Below are 25,767 nucleotides of genomic sequence, written 5' to 3'. Positions count from 1 at the left end.
AAAAAGAATTGACATATCTACCTAGTACCTGTGTTCTGTACTCTTATTAGTCCTTCATAAGCATGGGCAGTGGCTTAATCATAATTGTATGATGAGGATACAATTATTGGTTTATGTCTGGATCTTGTCCCTTGTCTGCACTGTAACATTTTGGTGGATTTTTAGTGGCATTCTTGTTTGATTTATTTGTATGTCCTCAGTTCTATCTTAAATGTCTCTAATTGTAATGCTCCTGTTGTCACAGATATCTGTCCTCAATTCAAACCCTGATATAGTCATGGTTGGTTTTCGTGTGCATGTGGGTAATACTTCAGCAAACCACATTCCTTCTGAGATTACTATCTTCCAGAGGGTTGTTAAATTAGATGAGGGCATGCGTTCTTGGTATGATATACCATTTACTGTGGCTGAATCACTCCTTGCTGATGAAGAGTTTACAATCACTGTTGGACCAACCTTTAATGGCTCTGCACTGCCAAGAATAGACTCATTCGAAGTATATGGTCGAGCTAAAGATGAGTTTGGTTGGAAAGAGAAAATGGATGCAGTTCTGGATATGGAAGCTCGTGTGCTTGGTTCCAATTCCTCACTTGCAGTATCCGGGAAAAAGCGCCGGTCAATGCAGTCTGCTTCTATTCAGGAGCAGGTCATAGCAGATGGTCTTAAGCTTTTATCTAGATTTTATTCATTGTGTAGGTCGCAAGGATGCTCAAAAGTTGAGGAAGTAAAACTGGAGCTGAGCAAACTCAAGTGCAAGCAGTTACTAGAAACAATATTTGAAAGTGACAGGGAACCCTTGGTGCAGGCTGCTGCTTGCTGTGTCTTGCAGGCTGTATTCCATAAAAAAGAGATATACTATCAAGTATGTACTCAATTCCATTGTATTATGTGTTTATTAGCTTTCCCCCTCCCCCCTCTTTTTGTGAGGCTTGGTGTTAATGTTCTCATATTTATTTGCACATGAGCACCGTTCAATCTAACTGAAGCTTTTCACTTAGGTCAAGGACACCATGCATCTCCTTGGGGTGGTGAAATCAGCCGCTGCACTTTCTTCAAGGCTTGCAGTTGGTAGTACTGCAGGAAGGTGGATTATTGAAGAATTTACAGCCCAGATGCGTGCAGTCTCTAAGATTGCATTGCAGCGTCGGTCTAATTTGGCTACTTTTCTGGAGATGAATGGTATTGTTACATTCCCTAATTCACCATGTGTTAACATGTCTTAGTGTTCCTTTTCTATTTGTTTATGTTCCTGACACTTGAACTAGATATTTGCTAAAAAAAATTCATCACGGTTATGGTATATATTACCTAAATTTAGCATGGGTGCTGAATCCAGTGGTGAGCAGTCATTGGGTTGCTGATCTTAAAAAGGGAAAATTGTGGGACAAGGATTGAAATGGAGAGGAGTCATTTCACGGTTAAGATTTTATTTTGTTTCATCCAATGGTATATACGATGTCATATCATTAAAATTTTTTAAATGATGTGATGATATATTCATCACGTGGCATCCTGTACACCGTTAGATGAAAGAAAATAAATTATGGTGGTGTACTAGTTGTGAAATGGTTTTTGCCTAGTGAAATTGTTTTAGAATGGAGTCAATGAACTCATGTATATTTCTACTAGCTCTTTGCCTTCCCTTTTCAATTTTTCTTGATAGAGAAAGCACTACCACATTGAGCTCAAGGTGCATGACTGCCTTCTAATTAGCATCTTTGCTGTAGATTTTATCTGTCATTTTGAATTGGAATTTCTCGGTGCCTAGTGTTTCAGTTGAATAATATTGGTTGGCTTGCGTGAACGTGTGTTAAGGAGCCTAGTAAAATTATCTTCTTCTTTTTTTTTTTTTTTTAAAAAAAAAAATCCAAAATCTTGCAATGAACTGGCTTTTACTTGTGTGTTCTCTTATGCTTTTTTTGTTCTTTTTTTTCTTTTCTGAAACTAAAAGGACAATTTATTTCATTGTGGGGAATCAGGTTAGGACCCTCTTGTGCATTTTACCATTTTCACTTTAAGACCCCAGTTTTCAATTTGATAGATTCGAGACCCAAGTTTAGGTTCATTCTAAATTCGAAACCTCTAAAAAAATTTCTGTCAAACAGGCAACAAAAATAGATGTAAAAATATAATTATGCTCCTCTAATAAAAAATTTAGAAAAAAACACCTAATGGAGGGGCAGTTGACGATCACCTTCTAACTTAGAGAGGGGGGAGGGGGGTCTCACGGCCACCCTCCTACTAAGGGGGTGGCTTGCGGACGCCTCATGAGTCAGGGGTGGTTGCCCTTAGTTAAGGGGTCTCAGTCAGCCACCCCTCCTGTAAGGAGCTGGTTCTCTTTCTCTTTTTTTTTTTTGGGTTTTTATTAGAGAGGTATTGTATTTTTCACTTCCATTTTTTTTATACCTATTGGACTGGAAAGCTGATGGGTCTCGAATTTAGGATGGGCCTAAACTTTTTTTTTTTGGATAAGTAAAGTATAATCAAAAAGCGCAAAGGGGCGCAACCCTTTTACGAAAGCAAAGGATGGGCCTAAACTGCCTAAACTTAGGTCTCAAATATATCAAATTGAAAAATGGAGTCTTGAAATCAAAATGACAAAAAGCACATGGGGTCCTGACTTGATTTCCCTTTCTCTTAAAATTTCAATCACCTTGTTCATTGCTTTTTTGAACTTTTTGGTGCAAAGATGTTAAACTGGGCAATGATGATGATGTCAATTTGTTGAATTCTATGGCTGCTGCTGATACATGCATCAATTTTGATGGTGGACCATTAGTCCCAAAAACTTCAGTTGTTTAGAAAGTAGATCAACAATATAGATCAAGCATACCACACTAGGGGTCCGCTTGGTACAGATTTTTGAGGGCAAAAACACATTTTAAAATGAAATCATGGGAAATCTGGTGTTTGGCAGCCAAGTTCAAAAGGTCATTTTTGCAAAATTTTTGTCTCTAAAGTGTGTTTTGTTTAGGTGGGGAGGGAGATGGTTTTCCGAAATTAGTTTCTTGTCCAAAGTTTTTAAAAAATTGCTTCTTCACTAGACTATGATGTTTATTCAGTTAAATATGTTGTTTGGAGTTTTGAGGTGGTTATCACTTCCATCTTGTATAATTGATCAATTGGTGCACTATGTTCTAAAGGGTAGAGAAAGCTTTGTTTGTTGATTGGTTTTGGATTGAGTTGATATAAGCTGCTGTTCCTATCATTGATACAGGTTCTGAAGTCGTGGATGGGCTTATGCAAGTCTTATGGGGAATCTTGGAATTAGAGCAGCCTGACACACAAACTATGAACAATATTGTCATATCTTCTGTGGAACTCATTTATTGTTATGCTGAATGCCTAGCTTTACATGGAAAGGATACAGGACGATCTGTGGCACCTGCTGTTGTATTACTCAAGAAACTTATGTTTTTGCCCAATGAGGCAGTTCAGACCTCCAGCAGGTACTTATTCATTTTTGCTGCGTCGTCTGGTGTCTGAATTGTGTTTTGTTTTTCAGCTACTTAGATATCCTTGACTGTCTTTTTCAGCTTAGCCATATCTTCAAGGTTGCTTCAGGTTCCGTTTCCCAAGCAAACCATGTTAGCTACAGATGATGCAGTGGAAAATACAGTATCTGCTCCTATACCTTCTGACACAACTGGTGTAAATACTCAAGTCATGATTGAGGAAGATTCCATCACTTCTTCTGTTCAGTACTGTTGTGATGGTTGCACCACTGTTCCTATACTTAGGCGAAGGTGGCATTGTACTATTTGTCCTGATTTTGATTTATGTGAGGCATGTTATGAAGTATTAGATGCAGATCGGCTTCCTCCACCACACTCTCGAGATCATCCTATGACAGAAATTCCAATTGAAATTGATTCAATAGGAGGAGATGGCCATGAGTTTCACTTCACAGCAGATGATGCAAGTGATACAAGCTTGTTGCCAGTTACTGCAGAAGCCAGTGGTCAGAATTCTGCTCCATCAATCCATGTCTTGGAGCCCAATGAATCTGGAGAGTTTTCTGCTTCAGTGACTGATCCAGTTTCAATTTCTGCTTCGAAACGGGCTGTAAATTCTTTCCTTCTTTCTGAACTTCTTGATCAGCTGAAAGGATGGATGGAGACTACCTCTGGGGTTCGGGCAATCCCTGTTATGCAATTCTTCTACAGACTATCATCTGCTGTGGGTGGACCTTTTATTGACAGTTCAAAGCCCAAAAGCCTGGATCTAGAGAAATTGATTAAATGGTTCTTGGATGAGATTAATCTCAACAAACCTTTTAATGCCAAATCCCGCTCTACTTTTGGGGAAGTTGCAATCCTTGTCTTCATGTTCTTCACATTGATGCTCCGAAACTGGCACCAGCCTGGCAGTGATGGTTCTATTCCAAAATCAGCTGGAACTGTAGAAAAACACGACAAGAGTGTTATTCAGATTCCACCCTCCACTTCAGCTGCTGCTCAATCTTCCCTGGATGATCAGGACAAAGATGATTTCATGTCACAGCTTCTTCGAGCCTGTGATTCTCTTAGGCAACAAAGTTTTATCAACTATCTAATGGACATACTACAGCAGCTTGTGCATGTTTTTAAGTCCCCTTCAGTTAATTATGAAAGTGCACACGGTTTGGGCCCTGGTTCTGGATGTGGGTCTCTACTAACAGTACGTAGGGATTTACCAGCAGGTAATTTCTCTCCTTTCTTTTCAGATTCATATGCTAAAGCCCATCGGACGGACATCTTTATGGACTACCATAGACTACTGTTAGAGAATGCTTTCCGACTGGTATACACCTTGGTGCGACCAGAAAAACAAGACAAGACTGGTGAGAAAGAGAAGGTTTGCAAGGCTTCATATGGTAAGGATTTGAAGCTGGATGGATATCAGGATGTTCTCTGCAGTTACATTAACAATCCTCATACATCTTTTGTAAGAAGATATGCAAGGAGGCTTTTCCTGCATCTTTGTGGAAGCAAAACTCACTACTACAGTGTTAGAGACTCTTGGCAGTTCTCCAGTGAAGTGAAGAAACTCTTTAAACACAGAAACAAATCTGGTGGTTTTCAAAACCCTGTCTCATATGAGAGAAGTGTTAAGATTGTGAAGTGCCTTTCTACTATGGCTGAGGTAGCTGCTGCACGGCCTCGGAACTGGCAGAAATACTGTTTGAGGCATGGAGATGTTTTACCCTTCCTGATGAATGGAATATTTTATTTTGGAGAGGAGTCAGTTGTTCAGACATTAAAACTCTTAAATTTGGCCTTCTATACAGGAAAGGATATTGGCAATTGTTTACAGAAAACTGAAGCAGGGGAGACAGGAATAAGTTCAAACAAATCAGGTACTCAATCCCTGGATTCAAAGAAGAAAAAGAAAGGTGAAGATGGAACTGAATCTGGATCAGAGAAGTCCTGTTTAGATATGGAGCCAGTGTTAGATATCTTCACCGACAAGGGTGGTGATGTCTTGAGGCAGTTCGTAGATAGTTTTCTACTGGAATGGAATTCAAGCTCCGTGCGTGCAGAGGCCAAGTGTGTTCTTTATGGTGTCTGGCATCATGGGAAGCAGTCATTCAAGGAAACCTTGTTAACCGCTCTCCTGCAGAAATTCAAACTCTTGCCAATGTATGGTCAGAATATTGTTGAATACACAGAACTTGTCACATGGTTGCTGGGGAAAGTCCCTGATATTGGCTCCAAGCCACAGAATGCCGAACTTGTGGATCGATGCTTAACCCCTGACATTATTAGATGCATCTTTGAGACACTTCATTCACAAAACGAGCTATTGGCTAATCATCCAAATTCCCGCATATACATCACTTTAAGTGCTTTAGTGGAATTTGATGGGTACTATCTTGAGAGTGAACCTTGTGTGGCCTGCAGCTCACCTGAAGTACCTTACAGCAGGATGAAGCTAGAAAGTCTGAAATCCGAGACGAAGTTTACTGACAATCGAATCATTGTGAAATGCACAGGGAGTTACACCATCCAGACCGTGACCATGAATGTTCATGATGCTCGGAAGTCTAAATCAGTGAAAGTTTTGAACCTGTACTACAATAATCGGCCTGTTGCTGACTTATCAGAATTGAAAAATAATTGGTCACTGTGGAAGCGTGCAAAGAGTTGTCATCTTGCTTTCAATCAGAATGAGCTAAAAGTAGAGTTCCCCATTCCAATCACTGCTTGCAACTTCATGATCGAGCTTGATTCTTTCTATGAAAACCTACAGGCCTTATCCCTTGAACCCTTGCAATGCCCACGTTGCAGTCGACCTGTCACTGATAAGCATGGGATATGTGGCAATTGCCATGAGAATGCGTATCAATGTAGGCAATGCCGCAATATCAATTATGAGAATCTGGATTCTTTTCTATGCAATGAGTGTGGGTACAGCAAATATGGCCGTTTTGAGTTCAATTTCATGGCAAAGCCAAGTTTCACATTTGATAACATGGAGAATGATGAAGATATGAAGAGGGGTTTATCAGCTATAGAATCTGAATCAGAAAATGCTCATAGGCGATATCAGCAACTCTTGGGCTTCAAGAAGCCCTTGCTTAAGATTGTGTCAAGCATTGGTGAGAATGAGATGGACTCGCAACAGAAAGACTCTGTGCAGCAAATGATGGTCTCTCTGCCCGGACCTTCATGCAAGATAAACCGTAAAATTGCTCTTCTCGGTGTCCTGTATGGTGAGAAGTGTAAAGCAGCTTTTGATTCTGTTAGTAAAAGTGTTCAGACACTGCAAGGGTTACGTCGGGTTTTGATGAGTTATTTGCACCAGAAAAATTCTGATAATGGAGTTGCTGCTTCAAGATTTGTGGTGTCCAGGTCTCCGAATAATTGTTATGGCTGTGCAACTACATTTGTGACACAGTGCCTTGAAGTATTACAGGTGCTATCGAAGAATGCGAGTTCCAAGAAACAACTTGTTGCATCTGGCATCTTATCTGAGTTGTTTGAAAATAACATTCATCAAGGTCCTAAAACTGCCCGTGTCCAAGCCAGGGCAGTACTTTGTGCTTTCTCTGAGGGTGATGTAAATGCGGTGACTGAGTTGAACGGTCTCATACAGAAGAAAGTCATGTATTGCCTTGAACATCATCGCTCGATGGACATTGCTCTGGCTACGCGTGAGGAGTTGTTATTGCTTTCAGAAGTGTGTTCTCTGGCTGATGAGTTCTGGGAATCAAGATTACGTGTTGTTTTTCAACTGTTATTTTCTTCTATTAAATTGGGTGCCAAACATCCTGCGATATCTGAGCATGTAATTCTTCCTTGTCTGAGGATTATATCTCAGGCATGTACTCCTCCAAAACCTGATACAGCAGACAAAGAGCAAGGTAGTGGAAAATCTGCTCCTGCTTTGCAGACAAAGGATGAAAGTAACCCTAATGTATCTGGGTCTGTGAGTGGTGTTTTCAGTGGGAGCAAGTCTCAGCCAGAGTCACTGGAAAGGAACTGGGATGCTTCCCATAAGACTCAGGATATCCAATTACTGAGCTATTCTGAGTGGGAGAAGGGAGCAACTTATCTTGATTTTGTTAGAAGGCAATACAAGGTGTCTCAGGCAGTCAAAGGTGCGGGCCAAAGGTCTCGGCCCCAAAAACATGATTATCTGGCTCTTAAATATGCACTAAGGTGGAAACGACGTGCTTGTAAGATGGCTAAGGGTGACTTATCAGCATTTGAACTCGGGTCATGGGTTACAGAACTTGTTTTGAGTGCTTGCTCACAATCAATAAGGTCAGAAATGTGCATGCTGATGAGCTTGCTATGTGCCCAGAGTGCATCGAGAAGATATCGATTGTTGAACTTACTAGTGTCTCTGTTGCCGGCAACACTGTCTGCTGGGGAAAGTGCTGCTGAGTATTTTGAGTTGCTCTTCAAGATGATAGAGTCAGAAGATGCCCGTCTGTTTTTGACCGTGCGTGGATGCGTACGTACAATATGTAAATTAGTTACCCAAGAAGTGGGTAATATAGAGTCTCTGGAAAGGAGCCTGCATATTGACATTTCACAAGGATTTATTCTTCACAAGCTTATAGAGCTCCTTGCAAAATTTTTAGAGGTTCCCAATATTAGATCCAGGTATATCATCTTCCATACAGTTTTTGTTTTTGCTAAACTCGTTTCCTTCTTTAATATCTAATAAAAATTGATCTTGGTGCCAGATTCATGCAAGACAATCTGCTCTCTGAAATCCTTGAAGCGCTTATTGTCATTCGTGGCTTGATAGTGCAGAAAACAAAGTTGATTAGTGATTGCAACCGGCTTTTAAAAGATCTTTTAGACAGCCTTCTGCTTGAAAGTAATGAAAACAAACGACAGTTCATCCGGGCCTGTATATGTGGTTTGCAAAACCACAGAGAGGAGCGAAAAGGACGAACTTGTTTGGTATGGATGACATACTTATTCTATACTCCGTTTATTTTGTTCCTTTTAGCTACTGCTGTATTATTACAAGCTCATAACCGGCGCTGTGCGCGAAATTCTTCATTATAATTTAATTTCAAAATTTAAAAACATATTCGTCGTACTTTTCATTATAGGTTAAAAAAGGCATGTAAAAAAAACTATCACACATCTTTCAATAAAAAGACATTAAAGGTTAAGACCCTTAATTTTATTTTAATCCATTAAAAAAAACTTGTTAAAACTTTGTTCCCATATGTGTAGTTTATAATGAAATGAAGTATAAAGAAAAAAAATAGCAAGAATAAAATCTAAATTCTGATTATTAAAGCATTAATAGAAATTTAAACTTGTTAAAACTTTGTTCCCATATGTGTAGTTTATAATGAAAATAAGTATAAAGAAAAAAAAAATAGCAAGAATAAAATCTAAATTTTGATTATTAAAGCATTAATTTGTGATGATGTTTGTGTGATACCTATTAAATTTCAATACAAATAAAACTAATAAAATTCTGAACATTAAAAAAGTAATACAAAGCAAAATAAACAGAACTTTTTTTTTTTTTTTTTAATGAATACAAAATCTTTCACTGAACATTTAATGCAATCAAATAAATCCTCTCACATCACATTCAATGCTTAATCAAATAAATTTTTGCCTTATTTTGCTTTCAAAAGCAAAGAAAACACTTCCAAAAAAAAAATATAAGTGAATCATACAAACGAAAAAAAAAATACCATTAAACATTCAAATGAATTAAAAAAACAAGTCCCTTTATCTTATTTTTAGTTTAAAATGAAAAGGACTATAAAGGAAAAAAAGCAAGAAGAAAACTTGTAGATTATGATTATCAAAACATTAATAAAAAATTAGCAGGAGTCTCTAATATTTTTGGTGTGATACTATTACATTTTGATACAAATAAAACCCATATAATTATGGACATTTTAAAAAAATACATAGCAAACTAAACAAAATATTTTTTTATGAATATAAAATAAAACAAAATCTTTTGTTAAACATTTAACGCAATCAAATAAACCTTACAATAGGTTCAATGCTTAATATCTCTTGAATGTTCGAAAGTATTTATGATCATTTTACGCACAACAATCAAATAAATTTCTGCCTTGTTTTGTTTTCAGAAGCAAAAAAAAAAAAACTTTCAACAAATGCTTGAAAATCGAGTAAATCATACAAACAAAAACAAAAATAATGTTTTTACTTATGGAGACTTTTTAAAATTATTCTATGTTCGTCCCTTTTAGGGATTTTCTTGTATACTTCTCGTGTATAAGGGTTGCACCCCTCTGCGCTTATTTTTATAAATTGCAATTACTTATTAATATATATATATATATATATATATATATATATATATATATATATATAGTTTAATTCATATTATTTTTTTATATTTTTTTGATAAGTAAGAAAGATTTTATTAAAAAAGCGTAAGGCGCCCCTAAGTACACAGGGAGTATACACATGAACAACCAAACCAGCCCACAAAAAAAAACCTAAACAAACCCACAACGACCTAAGCTCTTAAACCTGAAATGCACAAGGAGCACTCAAAGCTATAGCACGTGAGCCTTTCCTTTCCTCCGCCTAGAGGGCACGCTTGCATCACGTAGGAACAACCTAGCTTGCCCGCAAAAAGAAACCCAAACAAACCCACAAGGACCTCAGCCCTTAAACTCGAAATCCACAATGAGCACTCAATTCTACAGCACCTGAGGCTTTCCTTCACCTAGAGGGCACATTTGTATTGTCGTAGTTAATGGAGCTTTTCAGATTCAACATCTCTCTCCTCCCTTTGATCTTAAGACGCACACTCTTTTTAACTCGATGGAAATCCTCTTCAATGGCATCCAAAATTGAGAAGGACGGATCTTCATCCTCAACACCATCCGACACCCAATCCAAGGGCATGTCGAGAGGACAGACACTCAAGGAGTAAGGGGAGTTTCCATCCTACCCAACCCAAACCTCATCGCCTTGATCCCACACCATAATCTCCCCAGACAGGCCAAAACCTACCAGCCAATTCTGAGATTGGATCAAGCCGTCCGACCTGAAATTCACACCCTTTTCAACGATTGGAGAGGCGCAACCACCCAAAGGGGAGGGACCACTCGAGAGAAAGAAGCCTCGCCGAAGAAAGCTAGACGAAGGAGACTTACCGACCACTCCCCCACCTGTCTTCGGCGAGGACTGGACCACGATCCCTCCCAAAGCCTAAGAAGAAGCACCCAAAGACGGCGTCGTCGGAGCATTGAGAGCTATCACAACCTCGTCAAACAAAGAAGAATCCATCTGAGCACCTTTGCCTACCTTCGATCTCCGGTGATATCTCGGCACCGATTTGGACTCGAACGAGTAGATGGGGGTCCCACACTCTGACATTACCCAAAGAGAAAAGCTGAGTCTTTCTCCCAACGCAGCCGCCCTGAAAGCAGAGGCATTGAAGGAATTTGACCCAACTTCAGATAAGTCAAGTGCCGGAGAAAACCCCTTAGAATCCAAATCCGAGCACCCAAAGGGGACACTCACTTTTTCTAGAGGTGGAGCATAGGCAGACGAGGCTATCGCAGAAGGGGACCCAGAAAACGCCGAAACAGGACCAGAGATCGTCGGCAACGACATACCTAGAAACACAGAGGCTTGCACGGGAGAGGAGGTGTACATAGAGGAATCCGGAGCAAAAGAATATGATCGAGACCCTGCCGGCAACAGAAGAGAATGCGCAACTTCTATCGCCCATTTTGCAAATCCCTCGGAAACAATCGAAGAGAGATCAGCAGGCAACGGTGTGTTCAAAGCAAGAGTCGGTGCCTTTAGGAGGAAAGCACAGTGGCCTCGCAGGAGCATCTTCAGCACCTTTAGGCATCTTAGAACTTATCGGAACAAACAACCTGCCACCCATGTCAACCGCCGTCATCACCTCCGGCTGTTGAAGACTTGATGCAGACCCAGAACCCAATGAGAGCTCAAAACTTGCTTCAGGATCCAGAGGGAGCCCTTGACCCGTAACCTCAGTCCACTTCTTAGATTTGGGCTTCGTCATAACCCGGCCCAGACAGAAACCTTTAAAATTGAAAGTGGGTTTTAGACCCAGCCCTAAAGCAAACGAACAACCCATATAAATTAGAACATGTTAGAATCTTTGTTCCCATATAAGTAATTTATAATAAAAAAAGAATAGCAAAAAGAAAACATGGTTTAATCTAATTATCAAAGCATTAATAAAAAATTAGCAAGAATTAATGATATTGTTGGTGTGATATCTAGTAGATTTAAGTACAAATAAAACCCTTATAATATAGAACAAACTAAACAAAATATTTTTTTATGAATACAAAATAAAACAAAATCTTTCATTAAACATTTAACGCAATCAAATAAATCTCCACATCATGTTTAATGCTTAATATCTCTTTGGTGTTTTGAAAGTATTTATATTCTTTTTATGCACAACAATCAAATAAATTTTTGCCTTGCTATGCTTTCAAAAGTAGAAAAACACTTTAAAAAAATGGCTGAAAATTTAGTAAATTGCATAAACGAAAAAAATAAATAAATAAATTATTCCGGTAAAACATAAGAGCCTTTATCTTAGTTTAATCCATATACATCAAAACATGCTTAAATCTTTGTTCCTATAGGTATACATGGTTTGAAATGAAAAGTATAAAGAAAGAAACTAGCAAGAAAGATACATGATTTAATCTAATTATCTAAGCATTAATACAAAATTAGTTGGAATCTCTTAGTGTGATACCTATTATATTTCAATGCAAATAAAACGCAAATAATTCTGAACATTAGAAAAAAAAAAATACAGAGAAAAATAAAACAATTTTTTTAATGAAAATTTATTCTCATAGGTATACATGGTTGAAAACGGAAAGTATAAAGAAAAAAAAATTGCAAGAAGATTATTTGGATTCTAATTATAATAGTGAATAGAACACAAAGATACAAAAAAAGCAACAAAGTTTTTGATTAAATAGAAACCCCAGACTGAATCAACGCCAAATTCAACCTCCACAAATCAAAACAAAACAAAAAAAAAAATTGAAAAAGAAAAAAGAAAGCAAAGTCCTTAAAAATAAAATAAAATTATGTACTTCGACACTCTGTTCTTCTCTTGAATGTCACTGCTGAATGCTCTTGATTTCAGAATTCAAAATCTTTCAAACCCTAAAGAGAGAGAGAGAGGTAGAAATAACAAATATAAGAGAGTAATGACTTTTCAGCTTACTTGTACGGTTTCTTTCTTTACTGTTTTGTTATACGTTGAGGAATTACTAATGTCTTATTTTTTAAAAATTAATGCATGCAATACCTATATGGTCAATTATAGATAGTTAATGTAGTATGTTTTAAATTTTAAATTTTGTCTTTGTATAGTTTTGGAGAGTAGTAGATTCTGAAACCATAATATGGTAAATTAAAATTTTGAACTTGATAAAATACCATATAAATTTTGGAGAAAAAAAAAAAATCTTGCCACCTAGAATTGATGTATGCAATACCTATTTGGTCGAATATGGGTAGTTAATGTAGTATGTTTTTAATTTTAATTTTAAAAAAAAAAAAAAAAAAAAACTCATTGCTCATGCTATAATGACACTTAATGCTATACTGCGAAAAAGTCATTTTTTGGGTCTCTTGAAGATTCACATCCATGACATTTTCATTAAAACACAATAAATTTATTAAAATCATTACAAAACCGGTTCAACTTTTAAAATTCACCGGTTTTTTTACTTAAAAGACCGGTTCAATATTTAAAAATTATGGGTTCACGCCATGTGTCATAATTCTATGCTAACTCTAAGTTAGAACTCTGCTTATATATATATATATATATGATTTTTTAACATCTTCCGTAAGATATAGAAAATTTTGAAATCATTGAAGTACTAATATGTCTGTTTCCGATCTATTTGAACTTAATTTTGAGACTCGTTTTGCGCCCTACCTCAATTCAGATAAATAACTTCTTGGATGAATGATGGATAATCGAATAGATCATACAACTTTAGTGTTTGGTACTTTTTTATTATTTGTTTTATTTATGAGTATGTAGCTTAAGTGTTTGTATCATGTTGATGTGATTTCCCATTTCTGAATTATTTTCACCTGCATGTGCAGTTTATCTTAGAGCAGCTCTGCAATCTGATCTGCCCATCCAAACCAGAGCCTATGTATCTGTTGGTTCTTAACAAGGCACACACGCAGGAAGAGTTCATCAGGGGATCAATGACTAAGAATCCTTATTCCAGTGCTGAGATTGGTCCATTGATGCGTGATGTTAAGAATAAAATTTGCCATCAGTTGGATCTGTTGGGTCTTCTTGAAGATGATTATGGCATGGAGTTGCTAGTTGCTGGGAATATCATCTCTCTTGATTTGAGCATTGCTCAAGTTTATGAGCTAGTATGGAGAAAGTCAAGTCAATCTTCAAGCTCTTTGGCTAACACTACCTTGTTATCTCCTAGTGCTGCTACTTCAGCCAAAGATTGTCCACCTATGACTGTGACTTACCGTCTTCAGGTTTGTTGATACTATCTTTTAATTTATGATTCTCAGCACATAGCTTGGTTTATCAACAAGTGTGGTCCCAAAGAACAAAAGAACTCCCTTTTTACCTTTTATCTGTGTATTGGTTTGCTGTGTACGGTTTCTGCCCATGGAATCTGTGTCTTGAGATCCATCCAATGCATTTTTTGTTCACATCTACCATTCGTGCTTTGTAAAATGATCACGATATTTTGATGTTCAGAAGCTTTTACTAAATTTATTGCTGAAGGATTGTGTGTGAGGATAGTGGATGCTAAATGTTCGTGTCTGTTATTGTTCTAGTAACATTTATGTTAGTGATATTATTGGCAGGGATTAGATGGTGAAGCAACTGAACCTATGATTAAAGAATTGGAGGAAGATAGAGAAGAGTCACAAGATCCGGAGGTTGAGTTTGCCATAGCAGCTGCAGTTCGTGATTATGATGGCCTTGAAATTATTTTGGGCATGATCCAGGTGCGTAGGCAGCTTCTTTACTGTCTTAAGTTTACTCTAAAATTATATTATCTTGAAATGATGAAAATTTTATTATGTTGAAATTCAACAATATATTAACAAGGTCATTTTTGTTTGGGCACACTATGGAATTTTTGGCTGAAGATTATGAGATAAATTATTGCATTATTACTGCCCATAGCAATGTTGGTTGGTTAAATTTTTTTTTTTTAATTTTATTTTAAAAAAGGCTGGATAATGCGGAACTAAAGAGAAGGCTCCAAGGTGCATGGACATTGTATAAGCATTTAACCTCTAATAGATAATTATTTATCTATGAAATGAAATGTTTGTCAAAATGGTATCACAAAGTAAATCCACCATAGTCTTCGTTTTGTAAATTTATATATTTATAAATAGAAATTGTACGTGGAAAATAGTTTGTATTATCTTAAAAGAAGCAAAGGTTCTTTTCTTAATAATAAGAATTTCCAAGACGAACTATTATAGGGGATTTATTGAAACCATTGAATTTGGAATATGGTAAAGTAGCTCCTGGTTGGGGAACTACTCCTTTGATGGTTATCACAATGGCTCTATTTGCGATATTCCTATCTATTATTTTGAAGATTGATAATTCTTCCATTTTAGTGGACGGAATTTCAATGAATTAGATTCACAAGAACTACTAAATAGCTTTTCAATACAAAACAAAGTTAAGTATTTAGGTCGTTTTCAGCCCATTCTATTTTTTGGTAGTATTTCACCGTATGGAAGGTGCAATTTGCATGACTTTCTGATAGGAATATAGACTCAATACTTACCAAAAAGAACATAAATAAATTCCAGTCAACAAATTTCCTAGGTTGCTGTTTTTTTTTTTCTTTGAATTGTATTCTTTCAAGTTGTGGTAATGCCATGTTATAAACACATATTTACATATATTAATATAGCAGGTCTGCACTCGGTTAGATGAATGTTTATTGTGTGCTTCTAGTCATTCTCTTATCAGATTCCAATAGCCACTTGCCATTTGACCTGACCATATTGTAGCTTGTAAAAGTGGATTAAATATCTTTCTTCGCAATTTTGTTCCACTTCAGTTGCCTTTAAATGCTTTTCTTTGTTATGTAAGAGAAGACCATTCCTGACTGCTATCAAGGCATCTGACTTTTATATAAATGTTCAGCGTTTGCGAGATGATTTTAAGTCCAATCAAGAGCAGTTGGTTGCAGTTCTTAATCTCCTCATGCTTTGTTGCAAAATAAGAGAGAACAGGCGTGCTGCGTTGAGACTAGGAGCTTTAGGTCTACTTCTTGAAACAGCAAGGCGTGCCTTCTCTGTGGAGGCCATGGAGCCAGCTGAAGGAATACTTTTGATAGTGGAAAGTCTGACGTTGGAAGCAAACGAAAGCGACAACATTAGCATTACTCAGAGTGCTCTTACTGTCACTAGCGAAGAAACTGGCACAGGTGAACAGGCTAAGAAAATAGTTCTCATGTTCCTGGAAAGGCTGTCACATCCTTTAGGCCTTAAGAAATCAAACAAACAGCAGAGGAACACTGAGATGGTTGCACGAATCCTGCCCTACTTGACATATGGTGAACCTGCCGCAATGGATGCACTTGTCCAGCATTTTAGTCCTTACTTGCAAGACTGGGGTGAATTTGACCGGTTGCAGCAACAACACCAAGACAATCCTAAAGATGAGAGCACTGCTCAGCAAGCTGCCAAGCAGAGGTTTACCCTCGAAAATTTTGTTAGAGTTTCAGAGTCGCTTAAGACAAGCTCCTGTGGAGAGAGACTAAAGGACATTATCCTAGAAAAGGGTATTACTGGTGTTGCAATCAGACATCTGACCAATAGTTTCGCAGTTGCAGGGCAGGCTGGCTTTAAATCCAGCCCAGAATGGGCAATGGGTTTAAAACTGCCTTCTGTACCACTTATATTGTCTATGCTGAAGGGCTTGTCAATGGGGCATTTGGCCACCCAAAGGTGTATTGATGAGGGTGGAATCTTACCGCTGCTTCATGCTCTGGAAGGAGTCCCTGGAGAAAATGAAGTTGGGGCAAGGGCTGAAAACTTGTTAGACACACTATCTAATAAGGAGGGAAAAGGAGATGGGTTTTTGGAGGAGAAGGTGCATAGGTTGCGGAATGCAACAAGGGATGAAATGAGGCGTCGAGCTTTGAGGAAGAGAGAGGAGTTGCTTCAGGTACTTTCCCATTGAACCCACTGCATAACTTCTGCTTTTATATGTATATTCGCTGAATTCAATAGCTTTTGTTTATTAATATTCAGTGGCCTGGGTGCTTATAGGAATGTATCCTGGGTGCTTTAATTTTGTTGTAAACCATTTTTGGAATTTTACTTTCTTTGTCTCAGATTGATTGGTTTGTGTGTCTTCTTATATTATTTGTATGGCCTTTTAAGTTTTGCCGTTTTGGGAAATAATTGTTCTCTGATGCATGCTTATACATTTAAACGATAAAATAGATGATGAGTATCTAGTTTGGAGAGATGAGGTCTGATTAGGTTTGGTTACTGAAGCTCTAATTGAAGTTTATATACATTTCTTACTACGGATTGTTGAAAATCTCTCTCAAACCCCCCCTCCTTTTTCTCTTCTCTTTCCCCCCAATCCCCCATGCATGATTAGTCTTTTCCTTTTTTATGTTTCCCTCCACAGTTTCCCTAGTATTGAGCCATTTGAAGCCAAAAAGACATTAAATTGCATCATGATGCAGCGTTGTCGTTTCCAATAAAATGAAGTAATAGTGTTGAAAACTAATAATCTTTTTGATAATTGGAACAGGGGCTTGGAATGCGACGGGAACTAGCTTCAGATGGCGGTGAGCGAATTGTTGTTGCTCGGCCAGTCCTTGAAGGTCTGGAAGACATGGAGGAGGAGGAAGATGGGTTGGCATGCATGGTTTGCCGAGAAGGCTACAGTTTGAGGCCTACTGACTTGCTGGGTGTTTACTCATACAGCAAGCGGGTGAACCTAGGTGTTAGCCCTTCAGGAAGTTCACGTGGGGAGTACGTTTACACAACTGTCAGCTACTTCAATATCATTCATTTCCAATGTCATCAGGAAGCCAAACGAGCAGATGCTGCTCTGAAGAATCCTAAGAAAGAGTGGGACGGTGCAACCCTTAGGAATAATGAATCCCTTTGCAATTCCTTATTCCCTGTGAGAGGTCCTTCTGTTCCTCTACCACAGTATATTCGCTTTGTTGACCAGTTCTGGGACAACCTCAATGCTCTTGGACGTGCTGATGGAAGCAGGCTCCGGCTGTTGACATATGACATTGTTCTGGTACATCACTATCCTTTGCTTGTCTCTTACCCCTTTTCTCTACTTTATTATGTTTATGTTGTGTTTGGATTGCAATTAAAAGCCTGCACCCACAATTGCTAACTGAGATAGAGTTCTGCGTTTGAGTACTCTTTTAAAGTACATACAAGTACCCACAAGTTTAAATATGGATCATATCTAAGATTCTCTTGATACAAAGTAAGCTGAAATAAATTTTTATTTTTAGTATTACTATATTTTTATGGATGTAAATAATGAATTAAGAAGGTACTATATTTTTATGGATGTAAATATGGTGTGGTTCTGTAACTTGAATTTTCTACATGTATTTACTAGATTTTCATTGATTTTCTGTCATGTAGATGCTAGCTCGATTTGCAACAGGGGCGTCATTCAGTGCAGAAAGCAGAGGTGGAGGAAGCGAGAGCAACTCCAGATTTCTTCCTTTCATGTTCCAAATGGCTCATCACCTTCTTGATCAGGGAAGCCCCTCTCAGCGTCGGAGCATGGCCAAAACTGTCTCAGCATATTTAACCTCTTCCTCCATGGATTCCCGGCCCCCTACTCCATCTGGAACACAACCTTCTGTGGGGACTGAAGAAACTGTCCAATTCATGATGGTGAATTCACTCCTGTCGGAGTCTTATGAATCCTGGTTGCAGCATCGATGTGCCTTCTTGCAGCGTGGAGTTTATCATCAATACATGCAGCACACTCATGGCCGGTCAGCATCTCGAGGCTCATCCAGTTCAACAGCCATGGTCAGAACGGACCCCGGAAGCCCTAGCAGAAGCCCTAGTACTGAGTCGGAGAGTCCTGATGATGTATTATCTATCATTAAACCAATGCTTGTCTATACTGGTTTGATCGAGCAGCTGCAGCGTTTCTTCAAAGTAAAAAAATCAGCAAATGGAGCGTCTGTTAGAGCAGAAGGAACTTCTGTAGCCTCTGAAGGGGAAGGCGAGAGTGGAAGCTTGGAAGGCTGGGAGGTGGTGATGAAAGAGAAACTACTGAATGTAAAGGAGATGGTAGGTTTTTCCAAGGAGTTGCTGGCATGGCTCGATGATATGAATTCTGCAAGTGATGTGCAGGAGGCCTTTGACATCATCGGTGTTTTAGCTGATGTGTTATCATCTGGTGAGTTTAAGCAGTGCGAGGACTTTGTCCATTCTGCAATTAATGCGGCGGGGAAAAGCTAAAGGTCATACTAAATCAGGGGCATTTTATGTGTTTTACCAACTTCCCCCATTTTGATACGTCATAATTACACTAATGCCTGTTCTATCCTCTTGAGTGAAGGGGTGAGACTTTAAAAAATCATGTCTAGTTTCAGTCTGTATAACATGTATTGCTCCTTATTAATGAAAATGAAATTGTTTTCCCCCCAAAAAAACTGTCCTCAATTGAATGAATTTTCACTTTAGGTTGATTTGGTATATGTAATTATGGCCAAAATAAATATTTGTCCTAAAATGATCACCAAATACATTTGAAAATATGATTTTTTTTAACATATAAACAACATCTTCAGCAAGCAATATACATGATGATCAGTAATCATAAAAAAAAAAAAAAAAGGAAGAAAAATTTCCACCAAATATTGCCTCATTAGCCACATGTGAAGACAATAATTGACAAACCATTCTCTGGAGGATTTCTGAGAACGAGAGAAGTTTTAAGAGCACTCAAGTCAAAATGGTTTATGTAAATTTTTATGCAAAATAGCTAATCAAAACCTACTTTTACGAACTTAGCTAACCACCTTTCAAGACCTTATTTTAACAGCTTATCTAAACTCCTCTATTTTGTTAAAATAATAAATTTTAAAATATTTTATTCATTTTAATTAAAAACTTATCTCTACCAAAAAAACAAAAAATAAAACTCTTATCACTAGCAGTATAATCACCGCCTTATTCTCCATTATCACCAACACAGTATCACCGAAAAAGCGTCACAAGAAACCAAATAACAATCATGAATCACAGGATTTAAGAAGAATGGGTCAATTTTTTAGTATTGAAGAAGTTATGAGCCAAATATCACTTCAAACTAAAAAACTGTGAAAAAAAAAGTTGTATTCTGCTTTGATGAAATAAACTACCAGTGCATTGACTTTATATATAAGAAATAAACCCCTCCATTTTCCCTTACAGCATTGTATTTTTTTTTACTATCATTTTGACATTTTTCCTACGATCATATTTTACAATTATTATTTCGTTAAAACGATCATTTTTCTAACACAATAATTTTTTAACGGTCATTTTTCTAACTGTCATTAAAGTTCACTACTATTCTGCACCATGCTATAGAAAGAATTGCAATCTTTGAACTGTTTATACTATAGTGACCAAGTTCAACTAAAACTAATATCATCAATGAAATTGAAAAAAGTTGTTAATGCAATATGAGTTTTTTCTTTTTTTCTTTCTTAGCTTTTTTTTTTTTTTTTTTTTTAAGTAAAAAATAACAACTAAACAATTATAATCGCAAGCAACCGTGAGAAAGAAAAAAGAAAAAAGAAATAAAATAAAATAAAGGGAAAGAGAGAGGAGAGAGGCCCATAAGAATATTAAAAAAAAAAATGCATTTGTAAATATTGTAACTTCACATGTGATTATTAGCAATTCGTATGTTCAATTCACATGTGAAGTTACACTATTCACAAATCCAAAGACAATTCTATTTTGATTTTTAGTAGATAATGGGACGGATAACTTCTGTGATTTTGCTTAGCTATTCTAGCTACAAGTGAGAAATACATAATCCATTGGGAATGCTCTAATCCCCATCTTTGCTACATTATATATGAATCAATATAAAACCATTCACTTCATCCACCCAAAAGGAGAAGGGAAAAAAACGAAACAGAGAATACGCTCAGGTCATCGCATCATAGTCGTCCAACTGATCATTGTATTGCAGCACCTTTCTCTTGATCTTGGATGAATCTACCCACGTAACGAAGTCTTCCATATTCCTCGTTACAAGGAATGCTGGGTCGGTAACTGTCTCTGGACCCACTCGTATATGTCCCTGCTCTATGTATGTGACAGCTTCTTTCAAGTGTTCACAAAACTTCAACCGCACCAAAACAGTTGAGAGCCTGCGTCTGCAAGGAGGACAAATGCACAGAATAAATGTCCCTTATCTATACCAATGAAGGAAGAGGCTTTGCACCGACATGAAAAGCAATATTTTTTATTTTTTATTTTTTTTTAAAAGATTTGCTATATATTCATTGTGGTGCATAAAATATGCAACGTTTTGCTTCTTTGAGAGAGTTGTCCTGTTAGAGCACTGTAAGAAAGAGAGATTTATTTGTGAAGGTTTTGCTTTACCTACAGAAGGATGACACGGTTATGCGTTCACAAACTTTTAAAGCATCAATATTTTGCTTCGATGGTATTACACCCATGTTGTACCTGTCATTGACAAAAACACACAGTAAATATACATAACTCTTCAATAATGAATGACAGTTGAAATGACAACAGTATTACCGTCCAAATAAGGATTTAGTTTTCACTGCTCTCTTACATACCATACCCTTGGAACAAGCATAAAAATAGTCTACAAGACCCGAAATATTCATATGGGAGTTCAATAACTTTTTCGTTTTTTTAAGATTGCTAAGTTATACACCAACACAGTGGGTTTTGAACCCACAACCACACCCTCCATTCTCTTCTTACGGGGGAAGAGTCTTCATTTTGGCTAGAGCTCATTCGCAAATTAGAGTTCAAAATGAAAGCCTCAATCTAGCCACATGGCAATGGAATCACATCCTGATCTGTCATCTATAGACAATGGCTGTCAGTCCCTAAGAGTTTCTAGGCTAAATATGCCATATATCAACACATATCAGTTTTAAAGACCCCAGTTCCATTGCCTCAAAATCTGTGATGAAGTAAAGAAGGTATTTTAAAAATTGGAGGAAAGATCTTGCTTAGACGGCTCAAGACACCTGCATTAGAAACGGGAAGATCAAGATTCCTATAAACATTGCGGGTAGGTGACCATTCTGCCTTATGACCTGAAGCTGCATGGTGCAGAAAATGTATGAAAAATCCCCAGAAGATGACAGAATAGAAGTTGATCGCCCAGCTAAAGAGATGCCTTCATAGATGTTGAGTAAGTAGCCTTTCAACAGAGAATTTTTAAATAAGAAGTTCTAGACACATTCCCTTCAACTAAACACAAAAAAATTCCAAGTACATTTGCACTTACTGATCACAAGAATAGGATTTGCAAACTTTTACTCTGCAAATTGGGGATCCACAGACCCCCAACCTAGTGGACAAAGCCTTTGACCATTAAAAAATTTCCCGGGGGATAATTATAAGTATTTATGTAAACACGGGATGTTGAAGCACATATAACTATTTAAAATCAACAACTTCACAACTGTTCTAATTCTTCTTCTTTCTTTTTTTTTTGGTGAACAAATTACGTCAATAAATTCGCAGTGATTAGGCTAATCAACTGCTCAAACTTATAAGTGGGAAACGTATAAAACTTCTTTCTGGGCAACTTAACCAACGATGTGGGCTACAAGATGCAAACTTATATATCAAAATATTCCAAAAATATGGGTTAATTTTGATATGGGGCCAAATCAGGAATTTGGATCCTCTCCATTTGATTCTCTCCATTTAGCACCTTCCAATGGCTAATATACTTAAACAAAACTTAAAATCTTAAAAATTATCAACATTGCTATTATCATTTTCTTTTCTTGGTTCTTTTTCCCTTACTTACTGGTAGAGCTTAAAAAAAAAAAAAAAACGAACAAACTCACAGCTTTTCGAGCAGCATATCAGTCATTTGAATCCGAAAAGGTTCTTTCGAGTCCATCCTCATCAAAATGCTCACTAGCTTCTGCACCATTCGGCACAAACCCGCATACCTATTCCCAAAAACAAAAATTAAAGAACTAGCTGAAAACCATGAAATAAGCAAAGAACAATTTGTGGGTTTTGAATAGAAAAGTGAGAACTTCAAAAAAGAAAGGAGGGTACTTCTTGTAATCGTCACGGCCAGTGACATGGTAGCGTTGCATAACAAAGGCCTCTCTGTGACCATGTTCATTCTTCCACTCCAAAAAATCAACCTTCTTCAGTAGCTTCTTCTCATGAAATTTTAGCTTCCTCATGCTGTCCAACACAATTTTTTCTAAAACCCTAGGAGGAGGTAAATGCTTTTAGATGTCAAAACAATACCTTTTGTTTCGCTGAGATTCTGACAATAATGGGTTTCGTTTTTTTTTTTTTTTACTATTTGAAGTGGGGTTGAGATAGAGGCCCATGGGCCATGGCAGCCCGGTGCAAGAATGTAAGGTATGTCTTCAATTTCCTACTGGGATTGGGCCTGGCCGGTTTTACTGATTGGGCTCGGATAAGCATGCGAATTACAATATCAATTCGTATTCGCATATCAAATTTGAATCATGTCAATGCATGATTATAACATTATATACGTCAAATCTAACCCATCAATTTTATATTGAGTTCATGTAGAGTTTACAAGTTGTGCTAAAAATTGTCAAACTTAAATATCATGTCTGGTTTAGGCCGTATCGAGACATTAGTATAAAACTATATAAATCAATTCTAACCCGATTCACTTAATTAAACGGGTCAGATCTTCAACCTTAATCCATTAATCTTGTATTAAATTCGTATCAAATTTATAATTCGTGTAAAAAAATTACGAGCTAGATAATAATGTGAATACAGTTTCTGTATGCCATGGGATGCGTATTTGGTTATAAGTTGTATGAATGGCGAGGCGACATTACCCTATCCATCACCTAATTGAATATGATGCTACGAAAGCCAGGGTGGTACGTCTCCGCTCTCGCTGCGATATCATATCATATCAGATGTGCAATACATGAGTGGATGAATATTTACGATGACAGCTGTGACCTGTGACAGAACATGGGATTTCCCCGTCAACAGAGGAATACCCTCACCGCCAGGGCAGACTGCCCATGTGACAGTTAAGAGGCCCTGCAAAATTTTCGCTAGACTTTACTATTTTTGTGTCCTTTGTCTCAGGCTTTTGATTGGTCGATCCCGTGATACTACCACAAAAATGCCTTCTTGGCTTTGGCTGTGCTATTTTTATGGATTCGCTTGTCATTTATCACATTACTTATAAATAATTAAATTTATTTTTCAAATTTTACTGTTTAATAAATTATCATTCTTATAAGTTCGGGTGTGGAGTTCAAAGGCGAAATTTATTCAAAATAAATAAGTGAAGCTTTTTCCCCCAGTATTACCTGCCACTTTTTTCCAACGCCTCTGCCCCAGTGCCCGCCATCAAAAGTTGCTTGATAAATGCTCTAAAGCTGCCTAAAAGAAAGGCAGAATGAGGGCTTTAGAATTTAGATAATCTTAAAAGCCATACCCAAAGCTGTGTCTCACATGCATGCCATGGCCCCCAAAAGTCTTGAAAATAGAATTTAAACCCCTTTTAGCTTGTACACACTCCACAATCAAGCCTTCCCAACAAAAAAAAAATTAAAATTAAAATAGCATTTGACCCCCCATTATTCTGTGAAAATAGATAATGGATCTCCAATCCAAACGAAACTTTTCTATTAATCACTTAATTCTCCAAATACACAATTGAGTGGATATATTGTTCTTAATTAGTAATTAACATACTCAACTTAAAGCTTGCATATTGAACCTGTTCTTAAAAGTAATTTCCTGATCTAATTATTTCAATGGAAATGAATAGATAAAAACATTTAACTAGTAATTAGTACACCTGATAAAAAAAAAAAAAATTAAGAGAAACTTTTCTTTATATTAATTAGACATATCTCTTATCAAATTCCTATCAACCACACCAAAAGAACTTGCACCTTTTTTTTTTCTTTTTTTTTTTTTGATTTAGCATTTGGTCCCCCCTTTTTTTTTTTAAGTAGACTACTATACGACTGTTATACAACTAAAATGACGTGACAGTGAAAATCCACCTTTAAAACCGCAAAGACTTTGTAAAAAGAAAATTAATAGTTAACTTTCGATACCACGTCATTCTAGTTGTATAACAATCGTATAGAAGTCTACTAATTAAATAACATTACTTTTACCTCTATCATATTTGGATAAGTTTGATTTCAACTATGCTCATATATATGGGCTTTAAGAACTATACTTGTCAGAAAGAATCTTGATTGGCTGAAATTTTCTTTGCCCAATAAAAGTTAAGATATTGTAAACTTGACCTCGTGACTCGTATCTTTGATAAACATGTCAATAAAATCAAGGCTAATGATTCTCCGTGAGCTCATATTGCCTTTATTGGCTTTTTTAAGTGGCATTAGTCTTCCGTAATTGTAGAACACCCCTTTCCTTTCACATTCTATTTCAAGATGCAAATTGTACGTTCCAAAACCACTTCCATCTAATAGCTACTTCCAGGACTACAGAAAATAAGTAAGATTGGTGTGTTAAACGATGCTTGAAATTAGGGCCGGCAATTCGTCTTCGTGTTTGTGTGTCGGGTTTAAGTCGTCGTGTCGAGGCATCGTTAATTTCGCATTGAATTTGTAAACAGTGTCAAAAAATTGTCGGTCCTATTTAAACCATAGCCTACCCACCAGAATTAACGGCTAAAAATCACAACGCCAAAAGCATACCCAACTTCTTAAAATCACTAATTAAGACCCATGAATTAGGCTAATTTTCTAAGCAAATAATGATATGTAGAGCTAGCTACTTTGACAAACAAACACAAGTTGTGTGCAATATTAATTAAACCTCTTAACTTTAATTCATGCCTCTATAAAGTTTTTGCAGTGTTGCCGGCCGTTGGCTGGATAGAAATCCGTACTTCTGCTCATTATTCTACCTCTTAATAGTTAGAGTCTAATTTTTTATGCACAATTAATGTATTTCAATTATTGATGGGATCATAAAGATGGAGAATGAGAGGTAAAAAGTGAAGTACAATCAGATACATTTAATAGGAATATAT

At 37.0% G+C, this 25,767-nt stretch overlaps 2 protein-coding genes across 2 annotated transcripts in view; one reads left to right on the top strand and one right to left on the bottom strand.

Annotated features, from left to right (window-relative positions):
- Window positions 1–19,161, top strand: part of LOC133859533 (auxin transport protein BIG) — a 32,356-nt gene extending 13,195 nt beyond the window's left edge. The window contains exons 5-14 of the mRNA XM_062294957.1: window positions 245–862; window positions 999–1,179; window positions 3,218–3,449; window positions 3,537–8,093; window positions 8,177–8,399; window positions 13,584–13,985; window positions 14,325–14,468; window positions 15,637–16,662; window positions 17,263–17,766; window positions 18,129–19,161. Of these exons, the coding sequence (XP_062150941.1) occupies window positions 245–862; window positions 999–1,179; window positions 3,218–3,449; window positions 3,537–8,093; window positions 8,177–8,399; window positions 13,584–13,985; window positions 14,325–14,468; window positions 15,637–16,662; window positions 17,263–17,766; window positions 18,129–18,965 (8,724 nt within the window). The 3' untranslated portion in view covers window positions 18,966–19,161. The remainder of the gene's footprint in view (window positions 1–244; window positions 863–998; window positions 1,180–3,217; window positions 3,450–3,536; window positions 8,094–8,176; window positions 8,400–13,583; window positions 13,986–14,324; window positions 14,469–15,636; window positions 16,663–17,262; window positions 17,767–18,128) is intronic.
- A 1,313-nt stretch (window positions 19,162–20,474) lies between these two features.
- On the bottom strand, window positions 20,475–23,002 carry LOC133861055 (uncharacterized). Its single transcript, XM_062296752.1, has 4 exons — window positions 22,791–23,002; window positions 22,571–22,678; window positions 21,111–21,194; window positions 20,475–20,881 (listed from the first exon to the last, which is right to left on the bottom strand). Exons 1-4 carry the CDS (start codon window positions 22,922–22,924, stop codon window positions 20,650–20,652), a joined length of 558 nt encoding a protein of 185 aa, XP_062152736.1. The 5' UTR covers window positions 22,925–23,002; the 3' UTR covers window positions 20,475–20,649.
- Between the last annotated feature and the right edge of the window lie 2,765 nt (window positions 23,003–25,767).

The sequence above is a fragment of the Alnus glutinosa genome, chromosome 2 (assembly GCF_958979055.1).
Source record: "Alnus glutinosa chromosome 2, dhAlnGlut1.1, whole genome shotgun sequence".
Taxonomy (NCBI): domain Eukaryota; kingdom Viridiplantae; phylum Streptophyta; class Magnoliopsida; order Fagales; family Betulaceae; genus Alnus; species Alnus glutinosa.
The sequence above is the reverse complement of the archived record's forward strand: the minus strand, read 5'-3'. Positions and strand labels throughout refer to the sequence as shown.